The sequence below is a fragment of the Astyanax mexicanus genome, chromosome 25 (genome assembly GCF_023375975.1).
Source record: "Astyanax mexicanus isolate ESR-SI-001 chromosome 25, AstMex3_surface, whole genome shotgun sequence".
Taxonomy (NCBI): domain Eukaryota; kingdom Metazoa; phylum Chordata; class Actinopteri; order Characiformes; family Acestrorhamphidae; genus Astyanax; species Astyanax mexicanus.
The window spans coordinates 15,415,108-15,430,597 of record NC_064432.1 but is presented as its reverse complement, the minus strand read 5'-3'; the positions used below and the strand labels follow the sequence as shown (position 1 = coordinate 15,430,597).

The window sequence follows — 15,490 nt, the reverse complement described above, 5'->3', positions numbered from 1 at the left end:
TAGCCAGATTGGCAGAAGGGAGCTACTCAGTCAAATTGCTCTAGGAGGAATTTAATCAGCCAATCAGATTGCAGGAGGGATCTAGCCAATCAAACTTGACTATTATTATTCAATAATTGAACCTAAATTATTTTAATAAAATGGGTTTGTTCGTAACATGACACAGATTGTTCTGAACATGCTAAAAACACTATAAAATAAGACTACCTTTATAAAGGGTTTATACATGGTTAATTACAATTAGTTTATTAATGGTTACTAATTAGGCTGTACGTGCCTTAAAAATCATTAATAATCAGTTATGTCACATACATAAAAAGGGCAACAATGACCTGTTTCTATGTATGTGTTATAACTGATTATTAATGATTTTTAAGGCATTTATAACCTTATTAGTAACCATTAATAAACTAATTGTAATTAACCATTTATATACCCTTTATAAAGGTAGTCTTATTTTAAAGTGGTACCATAATTTTATTACTTAAAGTATTTAATCAATTGTCAAATTGAACTGTTCTAGGGCAGACCAATATTTGCTGTGCTTTAAAAGTTAATTAAAGCTTAATTAATCCAATCTCGTATACAATCCTATGGCTGAATGTAGTAAAATCCCCACAACAACATGCAGAGTAAAGCGTCCACAGAAGAGCAGAATCAATAACTGAAGTAAAGGGGTGGAAAAGATTGCTTTCAGACACATAATACATATATAACTATATTTATAGCTAAAACACAAAAGCTTATAGGACTCAGACAAGGAGTGCAAGACGCATACACTACCTGCAGAAAAAAAAAGAGAGAAACACATACAGTACATTCATGCAGCAACACAGACTCACTTTTTTATTCAGAGGATTATTTAGAACAGTTTGAGGTTATCAACATGTTTATGCAGATTTATGCAGAGAACTTTTAGTTTACAGAAAGGAAAAGAATATCCATCATCTTTTAGGAAATAACTTTGTGGTCTCAATTTTACAGTGTAGTACTGTATCCACCCCTAAGGGTAACTACCACACATTGCTTGCCCTCCAAGCCTGGAGGTTTATATCCATTTACACTCCCCGTCTAGCTGCAGACATCAGGTTCATAAGCAAATCAATTCTACAAGGTGTGCAAATGTATGTGCATATACACAGACTCATTGTGTAGAGCTGTGTATCAGCAAGAACCTGCTGATGATGATGTGCATATCGATACTCGATACTGAATATATTGTGATAATCTATAATTGAATACAATTTCAGCAAAACTGCCATGCTTTTAAAAACAAGGTTATATTCATAAAATCAGAGTGAAAGAAAAAAAAAATCCTATTAGATCAGTGGGATCTAAAAACAGTACAACACTGCCCTCTAGTGGGCGGGGCTTAAAACAACACAAACTGACCCACTGTCTGATAACATTCTCTACACTATCTATATACACCAGGGGTGTCCAAACGCAAGGTATTTTAGAAATAGAATGAAAGTTGGCCCACTGTTAAGCAGGTTTTTATAATGTAAGATTTAAAGTTTGAAAGCTTGGTGTCAGAAACGGGTCAAAGAGTCTAAAATCCTAGAGAGTGCTCAGTTGTAGCGCAGAAAAACGGGCCAAAGAGTCTAAAATCGAAAAGAGTGCTCAGTGGTAGCGCAGAAAAACAGGCCAAAGAGTCTAAAATCGAAAAGAGTGCTCAGTGGTAGCGCAGAAAAACGGGTCAAAGAGTCTAAAAGCGGAGAGAGTGCTCAGTTGTAGCGCAGAAAAACAGGCCAAAGAGTCTAAAATCGAAAAGAGTGCTCAGTGGTAGCGCAGAAAAACGGGTCAAAGAGTCTAAAAGCGGAGAGGTTGCGCAGTTGTAGCACAGCAAAACAGGCCAAAGAGTCTAAAAGCGGAGAGGGTGCGCAGTTGTAGCACAGCAAAACAGGCCAAAGAGTCTAAAAGCGGAGAGGGTGCGCAGTTGTAGCGCAGCAAAATGGGTCAAAGAGTCTAAAAGCGGAGAGAGTGTGCAGTTGTAGTGCAGAAAAACAGGCAAAAGACTCTAAAATTGAAAAAAAAGTGTTCAGTTGTAGCGCAGAAACACAGGTCAAAGAGTCTAAAAGCGGAGAGATTGTTCAGTTGTAGTGCAGAAAACGGGCCAAAGAGTCTAAAAGTGGCGAGAGTGTTCAGTTGTAGCACAGAAAAATGGGCCAAAGAGTCTAAAAGCGGAGAGAGTGTTCAGTTGTAGCGCAGAAAAACGGGCCAAAGAGTCTAAAAGTGGAGAGAGTGTTCAGTTGTAGCGCAGAAAAACGGGCCAAAGAGTCTAAAATCGGAGAGAGTGTTCAGTTGTAGGGCAGAAAAACGGGTCAAAGAGTCTAAAAGTTGCCGTAATTAAGGAGTTTAATATTAAGAGACATCATGAAATGAAACATCAATTATTTGTTTTATTACAGAGTCTGTGGCTCGTGACTTCAAATATATTTCTCCTTCTGGCCCCCAACAAAATAAGTTTGGACACCCCTGATATACACTAATCATAAAAAAATAATACTGTGCTTTTCCAAATCAATACAGTATTGCAAAACCATACTGATACCTTTTTACACTCTTTGTGTTTGTGTGTGTGTGTGTGTGTGTGTGTGTGAGAGAGAGAAAGAGAGAGAGAAAGTGAAGAAGATCAGGAGCAGAGGATGGTGTCTGTCTGTCCAGTCCTCTACCTGTATGCTGGTCAAGCTGTTCTACATTATCGAGGAATGTTAATGAAATGTTCATGAAATGTTAGTGGCATGATTTATGAGTCATTTTAGGTTAATTATTTTTTTTTACAGTGTTATTGTTTGTTGCTGATTAACAGGGAATTTATCAGGAGAAGCTTAAAAAAATATGTTTTTTAAAGGAATGCTTTAAAACATATTTTGGAATTATGATTAGGATTATGATTAGGATTTGGTTCTGGAAATCTGGAAAGCATTATGTTTTTTTAATGATTATTAAACAACAAAAGTATCAGCAAATTCTAGCTTTCATTTTAGCTTTAATTAAATCATTTTTAACACATAACATACTGAATTTAAACAGCTGAACGTCTGTAAGCATCTGCATGCAGTCGGTGTTAAGAGCATGCATCTCATGGAAAGTGTGAAAAGGTGAATTGGTGAATAAGAGATCTGAACTGAATGTGAACTGAATGAAGTGAAGAGGTCAGTGGAGCCCCATGATCAGAGAGAGATACAAAGACAGATGTTTGTATTCCGTCCAAAATGATGAACGAACAACTGAACAAACAGGACCGTTCTTCAGGATGGGGGTGATGAATGGTGACGGTGACAGTGACAGCGGGGTGATGGAGCGAGGTAGCAAGTGCAGCGAGTTTCAAACAAACAGAGCTATCTACCTTGCAGGTCAGCTTTCAGCAACGCTACTTTTGTCAGCGAAAACCAATCGAGGAAAGAAACAGAAATATACAGCTGTTAGTAAAACCAGCAAGAGACTGCTGAGCACCTGACATACAGCTAGAAAACAGACAGACAGACACCAGAGAGATAGATAGATAGATAGATAGATAGATAGATAGATAGATAGATAGATAGATAGATAGATAGATAGATAGATAGATAGATAGATAGATAGATAGATTTGAGCTCTACATGAGCCAATTTGGCCTTAGCATTTTTATCTGTGGTTTCTACTTCCTTTTACTATTTAATTTAGTACTTGTCCAAATGCTATCCAAGAAAAATAATTAAAATAAAAATAAATAAATAAAAAAGGGGTCACAGCTTTGTGAACCTACACACAGTGTGGATTTATATCCTCCTGAGACCCAGGTTTAGCTTGCGATTAGTTAAGAGAAATTAAGGGTACGGGAACAGCACTTTATCTGAGGAGCTCCTGCTTCTGTTCCTCACTGTATGAGCGTTTTTATCCGAGTAAATTAGAAAAACAACAGCGAACGGGTGGGGAGGGATGGTTGTGAGTAAGGTAAACTGGAAGTGGTGGGTTGGATGTGTAAAAAACTTGATTACAGAAAAACAACAGCTATCAGCAATTATTCACTCAGAAAAAAGAGAGAGATGGATGGAATTGCTCAATCAATCCACAGACACAAATTGTGAGTGCAGAATCTAATTTTAAATTTTAAACTTAATTTAATAAAATGTTGTACAGGAGGTCATTTCTGCAAAAACTTCCTTAATATGTCCTTAAATGGGGAGATATAGTTTATTTTAATATTTTAATTGAGAGTAATGTCCCCATATGAGGACGCAGGGTCTCAGGAGGATATAACTGGGGAAAGTGTGAACAAAAAAACAAACAAACAAAAAAAAAACATTCAGTTAATTGTGTGAATCTTCCCATGTTTATTTTGATTGTTTCTCTGTGTTTGGCTTTGTATAAATGAAGCCTTTACTCACGCTTACATCCCACCTCCAGTCTTCCTTTCTAAACTGTACCAAGAACACAGGGTCATATTTACAACTCCGCAAATCAAACGATAATAAGATCCAATACGAGGAGAAAAGGAACCGAATCGCTGCATGAAATTAAATCAAAGACACATTCTGAACGAGCCCAAAAATAAAACCAGCCGAGCACATTCCCCAAAGCCAATCCAGCGCGAGCCCGCCATCCATTATTCAAAAGGACGCTGCTGGCAAACTCTCCAATACAGCGAGCAGGAGGCACAATGGAGCGAGGGGGAAATAAGAGATAACTCTGACAATACAAATAATCCACTAAGTGTAATCTGATTATGGTAAAATGCTACACAAATGGCAGGAGGCAGCTTTAGAACATTCCGGCGGAGTCTACTCACACTTTATTAGCCATAAAGTCCGCCAGAGGGGGATGTATATTTCTCGGTGTGTATTTGTATCTGTCTGACGTTCTCAGAGGGTGTGTGTGTGTGTATGTGTGTGCGTGTGTGTGCGTGCGAGAGGACGTTGTTTACACTAGTCATTGAAATACACAACAGTGAGCAGTGTCTATTCAGTGAGTCTCAATTCAATCACAGGAAATATGATAAAGAGTGAATGTGGGGAAATATTGGATAAATATGGGATATATCTGTGTTTCTTTTTTTTTCTAATGCTGGTCAAATGTAATTATAGTCAAATATAGAGAAAAAAAAACGTAAAAAATAAGCTACATTATGATTTTGCCATGGATAGAAAGCAGCAGAGATAATCATATTATTTTATTCAGCAGAATGATTTCTGTATCTATGCCTAGCAAGTATTATAGTTAAGAGGAATTAAGGGTACGGGAAAAGCACTTTATCTGAGGAGCTCCTGCTGCTGTTCCTCACTGTATGAGTGTGTTTTCATCCGAGTAAATTAGAAAAACAACAGCGAACGGGTGGGGAGGGTTGGTTGTGAGTAAGGTAAAATGGAAGTGGTGGGTTGGATGTGTAAAAACTTGCTTACAGAAAAACAACAGCTATCAGCAATTATTCACTCTAAAAAAAAGAGATGGATGGAATTGCTCAATCAATCCATGGAGAAAAGTTCTGAGTGCAGAATCGTATTTTAACTTTTAAACTTATTTAATAAAACTTCTGCAAAAACTTCCTTAATATGTCCTTAAATGGGGATATATAGTTTATTTTAATATTTTAATTGAGTCTAATGTTGTCGTTTGACTACTAGTTGGTACTGGAAGTGTCTTCATATGAGGCCAAAGGGTCAACATTTTAACTGATTAAGTATCATGATGCAGAGAAGCAGTAATGTCCCCATTTGAGGACGCAGGGTCTCAGGAGGATATAACTAAAACAGCTAGTTGTTAGTTTTTGTGTTCCCTGTGTATGAATGGTGGTCTAGATAAAAAAAAAGTTCATCTAAAGAGAAGCTCTTCCCATAAATGAAGTCCTAATGTCCTAAAGTGTTTGAAATCTGTGAAAAAAGCTGTGATACTGGTAATAATAAAAACACTGCCCACAAAAATGTACTTAATACAATAACATAAAAGGAGAAAAAGGGGAAAAAAGAAAGGAAGAAATTGAATGTGCCCTCTAGTGGCCAGCTCCGGTCTCACCTTCACATCCCCTCTCGATCTGCCCCACACACGTAATAGCGTCCGAGATGAGGTCAGGAAGCCGGCCGTTCAGGTCCATGGATGCTAGGCAGCCCTGGAAGCCCTCCTTGGCGTGCACCAGCTTGGGCAGCTCTTTGTACATCTCTTTGGCCACACCTCCAATATACAGGTCTCCTGTAGATGTGAAAAAATATGATATTAAAGCATAAATAATTGAAATTTAATTATACACGTCAATATGTCACTGTGACAAATTACACACAATTCCCTTCCAGTTTTAGCAGCCGAATTACCTTAATTACAAAGGTCTACAAAATTAAATGGGAACTTCATCACCTTTTTTTTTTAACTTACTCACAAATTAAAAATCAATACATAAACAGACAAACAAAGTGATACATAAAAATCATTACATTTTATTTGATCCCATTTTTCATTCAAGATAACAGATAACACCCTCACACAATTTATACATCATTTTTTTAATAATATTATTATTAATATATTATATTATCTGAGCTAATAAACAAAAAATGTAAACTGCATATAGAGTACACAATCATTCCCTTTGGTTTTACTGGTGGGGTGAAGGCAGTGCAGCTAAAAAAACACATTCAGACTAGTGTGAGTATACTGCTCTCCAGTGGTGAACATGTATAATGCTGAAATGAGATACTGGCATTTATAGCAGTAAGGCAAAGAACAGCACAATAATCTATAATAATAATAATAATAATAATAATAATAATAATAATAATAATAATAATAATAATAATAATAATAATAACACATTGTTAGATATGAATTACAGTTGTACAGGTTATATAATTACACTTGTGTATTAGTGTCTGTCAGTGATAGCAGAATATCTGTAACGATTTTTAATATTAAAAACAGTCATAGCCCTGATTACGTACCAAAACTTCACTAGTTACACTTTTATTACAAGTGTTGTTAATGTGTAATTACATAGAAAATAGTATTCTTGTTTTATTTATTTATTTATTTATTTATTTATTATTAAGATAAATCTATAGATTGCATGAATATATGATTCGCAACCAGCCAATAAACTCATCTAAAAAAGGCATGACATAAACATTACATAAACCTCAAACTTCATGAAGATTAGTGTTATTGCTTATTTATTGTATCACAATTTAGGTATATATTTATTATCATGATCAATCTATAGTTAAAACGACTGATTTGATTTGATGATTATCTATTATTTTTTTTATATCATCCATATGAGAGGACTGAATGATTATTCAGGAATGCTACTGCACGCTCTGACCTCAACACAGGTCAAAATCTGTCCTGAACGGCACAGTGGCTTAGTGGTTAGCACGTTCGCCTCCCAGCGCTGGGGTCTTGGGTTCAAATCCCTATCTGGGTGGAGTTTCAATGTTCTCCCCGTGTCTGCGTGGGTTTCCCCCGGGGACTCCGGTTTGCTCCCACAGCCCAAAAACATGGAGAGAACTGGATACTCTAAATTGATCTGGTATGTATGTAAGTTTGTGTGTAAGTAAATGTGTGTGTATGCTTTAGTGCCTGATGCAGTCCTCCAGGTGGACGGTTGTTTCCGGTTGAGAGTACACTGTGCGCTATTGGCTGCTGCTTGAGGATGAGTGTTGATGTGTAATGTGCTGTAAAGTGTCCTTGGGTTTCTAGAAAGGCGCTAAATAAGTTGAACTACATTCATTCTGCGATTCTGCACTACAGTACATGGTGCAAGCCCACTGACGCGCCTCATTAGAAGGCAGTACCCGTTTCTAGTGGTACGACTAAACGTATGGCGGGTGACTCACTGCCCACCCTCCCAGCGAGCACTGCGATATAGAGTCCGCTGAATTCGGCTCGGCTGCTCGGCCATATGGCAGAACTGACCCTGTAAACTCACGTCCCTCCTGACGTCCACAATAACAGCACTTCCCACTCTCACAGAGAACCAGACTGCTGCTGTGGGTTCTGCGGTTTGTCTACACTCTGACTCTGACTCCATTCACTGTGAAATTAGCAGGAAAAACTAATCTCTCAACTCATATGCCTCAAATCAGACATGAGAGAAGAGAGTCTAGAGATGAGCTAATCACCAAATTATGTAAGATCTTTTAAGTATGATTTTTTCTCTCTAGACAGTTTTCACACTTTAGATATGATAATACAGTACAGTATATCAGCAGACGATATTTCACTTATAAAAGCCTCTGAGATTCACACCTGTGCTGGCAATCTCTGAGCAGGAAGACACCTTGTGGTGACCGAGTGCAGTTTAAATGAAGGTCATAATCCGATTACTGCAGAGCATCTGCAGAGTTTGTCAGTAATCTGTTCAATGCATTCACATGACTTTGAGCAATCAAGTTATTGAAAAAGTGTAAGTTTACACAGGTAAATCAATAATCAGATCTTTGCTTTGCGAACAGCCAATAAGTTCATGGAATAAGACAGGATGTTAACATCACAAAACCCTCATCGTCATGTTTTTTTTGTATTATATGAACAGACATCAGCTAGAAGAGGAAGAATATCGCTTGCTTATGTACAGCTGTTAAGATATCAACGCGCCAAAGTCAGAGCACACCTGGCTCTTAAAGGGAATGACAACTGGCACACTGTTTGGTTTATCATGTTACAGAGCTTTTACTTGTACCACAGAGCTCATACTGTCTCGCGGAGCTAAGCTACTCTCCTGCGGAACTCTTGAACTGTACCGCAGAGCTCTTTAACTGTCCTTCGGAGCTCAGCTACTGCCCTGCGGAGCTCTTTAACTGTTAAAGAGCTCCGCAGGACAGTAGCTGAGCTCCACGAGACACTTATGGTGAATCCCATTTCTCCCCTTGGCCCTACCCCTTACCCCTACCCCTCTGTTTTGCGCGTGCACGTCAAGGGATAGGGGTGTCCCGATTCCTGTTAGGATGAAGTGGTAGGGGTAAGGGGTAGGGCTAGTTAGCCCTTCAAACGGAGATTTTCCAGACCCACACTTCGTACCGAGGGGTATGAGAATGACTGGCAAGATGGCGGAACAAGCGACCAAAGAAAGTATTTTCCATGTTAAAAATTACGATTAGCACTGTATTACCTTAGTTTATTGTGTAGTTTTGATGTTTTATGGCTGAATTCTTCGTAACAAGCATAAAAAGTTCGCTAGTAGTTCGTTTCGGTAGCTAGCTAGCTAGCTAACTTTCCTGTTCCACCTTAAATGGTGCAACAGACAGCAGGCGCTTCCGCATTTAAGGCGGAACGGAAAAATTAAATCAAATAAAAAATAATCAGAGCTAATTTCAGCTCCCCATCACAGAGGAATTAAGGAATGGACAATATTAATTAATTTCTGCACCTCCTGCCCCCTACTGAACTTTAGCGCTCCACTGCTATCATCACATCAGCCCAGCAGGGTCACCTACACACCACCGCTAGTAGCCTGGTCATAAATCAGTGTTATTTATTTATGTATTTATTGTTCATTGACAAACGTCATTGTGATATACCAGTGATTCCTCTGTCACTGAGGACCCATATTCTTGCACATTATATTGTTTTTGTAACACATTACCTGCTCCAGGACCAGTGTTGGGAACCAGTGTGATATACAATTTCTAGTATATTATGGAGGCTATTTTCAATAAGATTCACCTTTCACCGGGTGCTTGAAGGGTTGTCCCAATTCCTAGGGGTAGGATTTTACCCCTTCCCCTTGTAACTCTGTTCCAAGGGGAAGGATTACACTCGAAATGAAGGGGTAGGGGTAAGGGGTAGGGCCAAGGGGAGAAATGGGATTCACCCTTAAAGAGCGTGACAGTAGATGAGCTCCGCAAGACAGTTAAAAAGCACCGTGCGATAGTAGGTGAGCTCCGCGGGACAGTAGGTGAGCTCCGCAGGACAGTATATGAGCTCCGCAAGACAGTTAAAAAGCTCCACGTGACAGTAGATGAGCTCCGCGGGACAGTAGCTGAGTTCCGCAGGACAGTATATGAGCTCCGCAAGACAGGTAAAAAGCTCCGCGCGACAGTAAAAAAAATCTGAAAAAAATCTAATCGTGACCCCAAGAATCGATTCTGAATCCAATTGTGGGATTCCCAAAGATTCACAGACCTAACTGACATGCCCTAAATCCAACTGTGTGCTACAAAATTCATGTCTCTCTTATAAATTGCTAAAATAGGGCGCTTACATTGTGTCAAAATTCCTTGACGAATTGACCAATAGAACATAAAACATTTTAACACAGCGTTAGTCAAATAATTAAAGTTGAGAATTTGCACTAGTAACTAGTAACTAGTGTACTAATGACTTACCCTTCAGGTCCAGGTTTTTGGCGCCCATGGTGGTCTGAGTGGTGACTTTGGTGTCGATTTTGACCGTGTGCAGGTTGTTGGTGTCTCTGGAGATCATGACGTTGTGCCACTGGTTGTCGTTTAGGGGCTTGTTGGAGTTGCCCTTAATGAGGTGGGCTCCGTTCCCCAGGTCCGCTACATAGTGCAGGTAACTGTGCAGAGAAATCAATAGCAGGTTTTAATTGGAAGTGCAATCAAATACAGCACATTTAGCAAAACAATGGTCATTAATATAAAAATGCACTGGTGGAAAAAAATAAATCATTATCCTGGTACATAATTATTAGTCACTTTTGATATATTTAATATTTTATTTTTTTTTTATATTTAATCCTGCACTGGTGAACCGTTACCAAGGAAACAAGAGAGCGCTAAAAAGTTTTTTTTTTTTTTTTTAAAGGAAATAAATAAAAATAAACCCTCTGCATAACAATTCAATTCATAAGCATGTCCACCAATGATGCCAATCAGGAGTATGCATACAGTACATACACTGACATGGCAAAAGTCATGGGACAGCAGTATGTAAATGTCAATGTAAGTAAACACAGGCGCTTCACTTCCACTCACCCCTTGACGAGCTCCACCACTATGAAGTCGTTTCCGTCTCCGCTGTTATAGAGGATCAGGCCGTCTGAGGAGGTGGTCTTGAACTGGAAGAACAGGTGCATGGAGTAGTAGGCCTGCAGCGTGGTCAGGGATATGTAGCTGGAGCGCGATTTGAACGTGACCGGGTCAGCGATGATGCTTTTGAAGCCGATCATGGCGTTGAGCTCGCAGTAGTCGATGTCTCCGTTCTTGCACAGGTCGATGTAGGCCATGCCGTTGAAGACCAGGCTCTGCAGGTGGCCGATGAAGTTGGACGGCACGGTGGAGAGGTAGCGTTTTTCGGTGACGATGCCCGTCTCGATGTTGTGGAACTCCAGCTGGGTGTGGTCACCTGTGATCTCACCTTAAAAAGGGAAAATGGGACAGTCAGATCCAGAACATGAATATAGGCAAGAAGGTGGTAATATGATATGTATCAAAAAACAGGAGTTATTATTCAATATACTGGGATAGATTGTTTGTAGATAACATTTTTTGCATTTTAGCATTTTTTTTTAAAATAAAGGTTGATAAAATGTTTATATAATCTGAATATATATGTACCGAAAAACAAAATTAGCATACACTCTGAGTAAAAATAGTAAAAAAAGAACAGTGACAGAAAGAGTAAAAGAGCAGGTGTCACAATGTACAGTTTCTCTCTCAATATAAATATTTATAAATATATATATATATATATATATATATATATATATATATATATATATATATATATATATATAATCTCAATATAAACAATATATGCATAAACAATGTACAGTTTTTTTCCCCCCCATTTTTGACCCACACATCCTGTCATATTTTACCCCCTTTTAAGAATAGTGAAAGAAAGAATGAAAAAGCAGGTGTCCCAATACTGATATCTATACACTCTATATATATATAAGAGGGTAAGTGGAGGGAAAGACAAAAGAGAGAGGGTGAGTGGAGGAAAAGAAAGACAACAAGGGAGAGAGGGCAGAAAGACAGGCATTGAGAAAGACAAAAAAAAACTAAATAAAAAAGAAGAAAAGCTTGTTTTAGTTTTGCAGGGTTATAATGGGATTCACAGAGAGACATACATATGTAGATAGACAGATACATAGACAGTTAAAAAAAGACAGACTTAATCACTTTCTGCTCAGGATCTATAGAACCATAAATGCCTACAGCTTCAGAAATTTAATACCACATCCACCTGAGCGTTAAGACTTATGGACGCATTACTACGTTTAATGTTGATGATGGGAAAAATGACCTTTACACAACATTTAACCCTTTATGGCATGAATATATTTTTGGGATTTTTTTTTTGGGAGTAGCTGAATGCATTCACTATATGAGGTGTGCAAAAAAACTTTTCTTTGGCAAAAATGTGGACACCCTTGATGAATAACGTGTAAAAACACACCACTAAACATGCACTGTGAAATCCACAGTGGTATACTGTGTTTCTGCACAATTAAATACTTTTACAGTATTATACCCTGAATGCGGCCCAAACCACAGTAATTAACTTGAAAATAATAAAATCACAGTAATAATCCCACTACTGTAGAAAATCACAGTAAAAGGGGGCAGTAATCATTTGGATTCATTTTTGGATTCAACCCACCTACAACCTAAAGAAGAAGAAGAAGAAGAAGAAGAAGAAGAAGAAGAAAAGTGAAGCAGAACTGAATCCACCATTCCATGTAACTATCACAAAGCACAATGCTGTCTCTTGACTAACTAAAATCTAAATCTAATATTTTATGTCACAGTAGTCAAAATAATAAAATCATAATAAGACTGCAAGATAAAAAAAAGTTGCAAAAAAACAAACAAACAAAAAAATAAGCTAAGCTAAATTTGAACTAGATTTAAACGTTTGCCAGTCTGGCCTGTTTAACTTTAAAAACTTGCTCTTAAATGTTCTGTGTTCATTCTATATTCTTCAATTAAGAGGTTTATTTTTTATATAAAAGCCTCTTATTAACATGATGTGCTTAACAAACCAGTTTGGTGATTGTGTATATTAACTTTATATTAACTTTATATTAACCTATGCATGTGAAAATGCTTCATTTCAGTGCTGTCCTTTATAGCTATATAAGACTAGCTATAAACTGAAACTGCAACCAAATGTGAGCTGTCAAGCTTCTTGTATCAGACTTTTCAGTATGAGTTTACTGTACACATAAAAACTTTAGACTTCAGGGCCTCATTTGGCAGCACTCTGATGTAAACTGAGAAAAAAAGTGTTTAAACAGGGGATGCTGTGTCGAACTAACACTTTTCTGAACTTTCTTAAATTGGACTTTCAGTTCCAGGTTTTTCCCCTAAAATGAGGTTCTGGCCCTGCTGAGACTTTAAAAGAGTCCTCCAGCGTTTTTCAACCTATTCTTCATCAGAAAACCTGCTGACTCAATGCACACTTTTAATAGAAGCCAATGTACACTGGCTTCAGCTCTCCTTTAGTTGGAGGACTGTTTTAAGTCTGCAGTACTTTAAGTCTAGCAGTACTTTACCTGAACACAAGTAAACAACAACTGACAGTGGGATATGCTGCTGTTGGGAGATATATTGAAATATAAACCTAAAAGACCAGAAATTTTCACCAGATTTTTCTCCTCTCAGGGAGACGGGAGATGAGAAAACAAACAAATAATCTGTAAAACAAAAACAATAGGGAAACACTAAGAACACTAAGACTGAAAAAACAAAGAAACAGCAATCTGACTGATGTGAAAACATACAAGAACCGACACAAGACACTGAAACAAAGGGACTATACATACACATAAGTAACAGAAAACACCTGGAGACACCTGGAGAGGTAACGAGGGGGCGGAGCTACAAATGACACATGTGGCAGCACTTAAGACAGAGGTGGAGACAAGTGAAGTGGCATACAAGTAGATTATACTATAGGTGCCCTCATAATGAGATTAACTACATTAAATGTTGCAGGACAAAGTACATTTTTTGTTAATAATGCACAATGTAAAAAAAAAAAAAAAAATCTTAAAGCATTTATTCCATCAAATTATGTTTGCAATTTTAGTCACGCCCCCTGTAAAATATGTACACCCCATATTTTAAGGTAGTTGTTCTTTGTCTTTCTCTTTAGCTGCCCTTCAAACTGTCTGATCTCAACGCTGCTTCTGCAAATCATGCTGAAGAATGCACTTAAAAGGATGCAGTAGAAAATAATAGCTTTATTATTATACTTTATACTGATAAGTTTGGTATAGTTAGACTTTAGGTTCCTCAGCTATTAGTTAAAAATTAGTTATAGCAATGTTTTAAAACTGTTCCAGGAACATTAGCCTGCAACATTACAGAACATCATTAGATTCCAAATACAAATATCAGGACATCTGTCTGAAATGGGTCATGCAGCAAAACAATGACCCTAACACACATATATATATATATATATATATATATATATATATATATATATATATATATATATATATATATATATATATATTCATTTATTCATTTATTTATTTATTTTACCAAATAACGATTAAAGAAAAATAAAGGACATTTGGTTGATTGGTTTGGTCTTGACTTTAACTAATCAACACTAGATTTCTGTTAAGCTGATGTGCAGGACAGATCAACAGTTAACAGAAACCTTTAATTGTAGTTATTGCTGCACCAGACACTGAAATCAAAGGTTTACATATGTTTGCGCCTCACATATGTACTAGTGGACCATTTCTCTGAAAAAATAAATGACATGTTCTAATATTGTGTCTCATTTGTTCGATTTTGTTCTACTAATCTACATTTAAGATTGTTTATTGCCAAATAAACAAATTCTACTCCTCTGAATTATTTATGCATTATATAATTCTCACCTGTAACCACAAATAGACATGGTATATATCTAAAAGATGGAAGGAATAAATACTGGACTTCTTTAAAGCTTTGAGAGCTTTGAACACAACAAATCACAGCAGTTACAATATATTGATTATATGTAATCTTTTTTTTAATGTTGCTCCATTATTTTCAAACAAATAAATGCTTCCTATACAGACACACATTTCTATTACTGTTTCTGCAGGCGTCTAAGAATTTGTACACACTCTATAGCAAAAGGCTACTTTAGTAGAATGTGCATGTTGCAGGGTTCATACACGTTTTAACCAATGAATTTCCATGATTTTTTCAAGACGTTTCCATGCCTTTAAGGTCAATTTTGTTTTTATGACCATACGATTTCTAAAATATCAGTGCAGACATGGACAATAGAAGCAAAAATCAACTAAAACTACAAAAAAATTAAAGATGATTATAGTGGGAGTAAAATGAATCAGATAAAATGTTGACACACAATGTTAAATTATAAAATACATGTCAGATCCTGAGAGCTCCACTGTGCAGGGCTTTAAATTACTGAATAAACTCTGAGCTGATGTATTTGTTGGGTCAAAATAGATTTTCTCCATCGATAAACTGAAACACAAAGATTTGTAGAGCAAATTTCCATTGCTTTTCCAAAACTTTCTGTTTTTTTTTTTTCAGTTTTTCCAAAACTTATCCAGGCCTGGAAATTGCTATTTTCAATT

The 15,490-nt window shown here is 37.2% G+C and overlaps 1 protein-coding gene across 20 annotated transcripts in view; it reads right to left on the bottom strand.

Moving 5' to 3' along the window:
- The window catches only part of LOC103042950 (neurexin-1a), a 562,201-nt gene that overhangs the window by 260,259 nt on the left and 286,452 nt on the right, over positions 1-15,490 (bottom strand). For all 20 annotated transcript variants that reach the window (XM_049472543.1, XM_049472550.1, XM_049472551.1 and 17 more), the window contains 3 exons: positions 10,905-11,286; positions 10,296-10,486; positions 5,995-6,168 (listed from right to left, as the gene is read on the bottom strand). In XM_049472543.1, the coding sequence (XP_049328500.1) occupies positions 5,995-6,168; positions 10,296-10,486; positions 10,905-11,286 (747 nt within the window). The remainder of the gene's footprint in view (positions 1-5,994; positions 6,169-10,295; positions 10,487-10,904; positions 11,287-15,490) is intronic.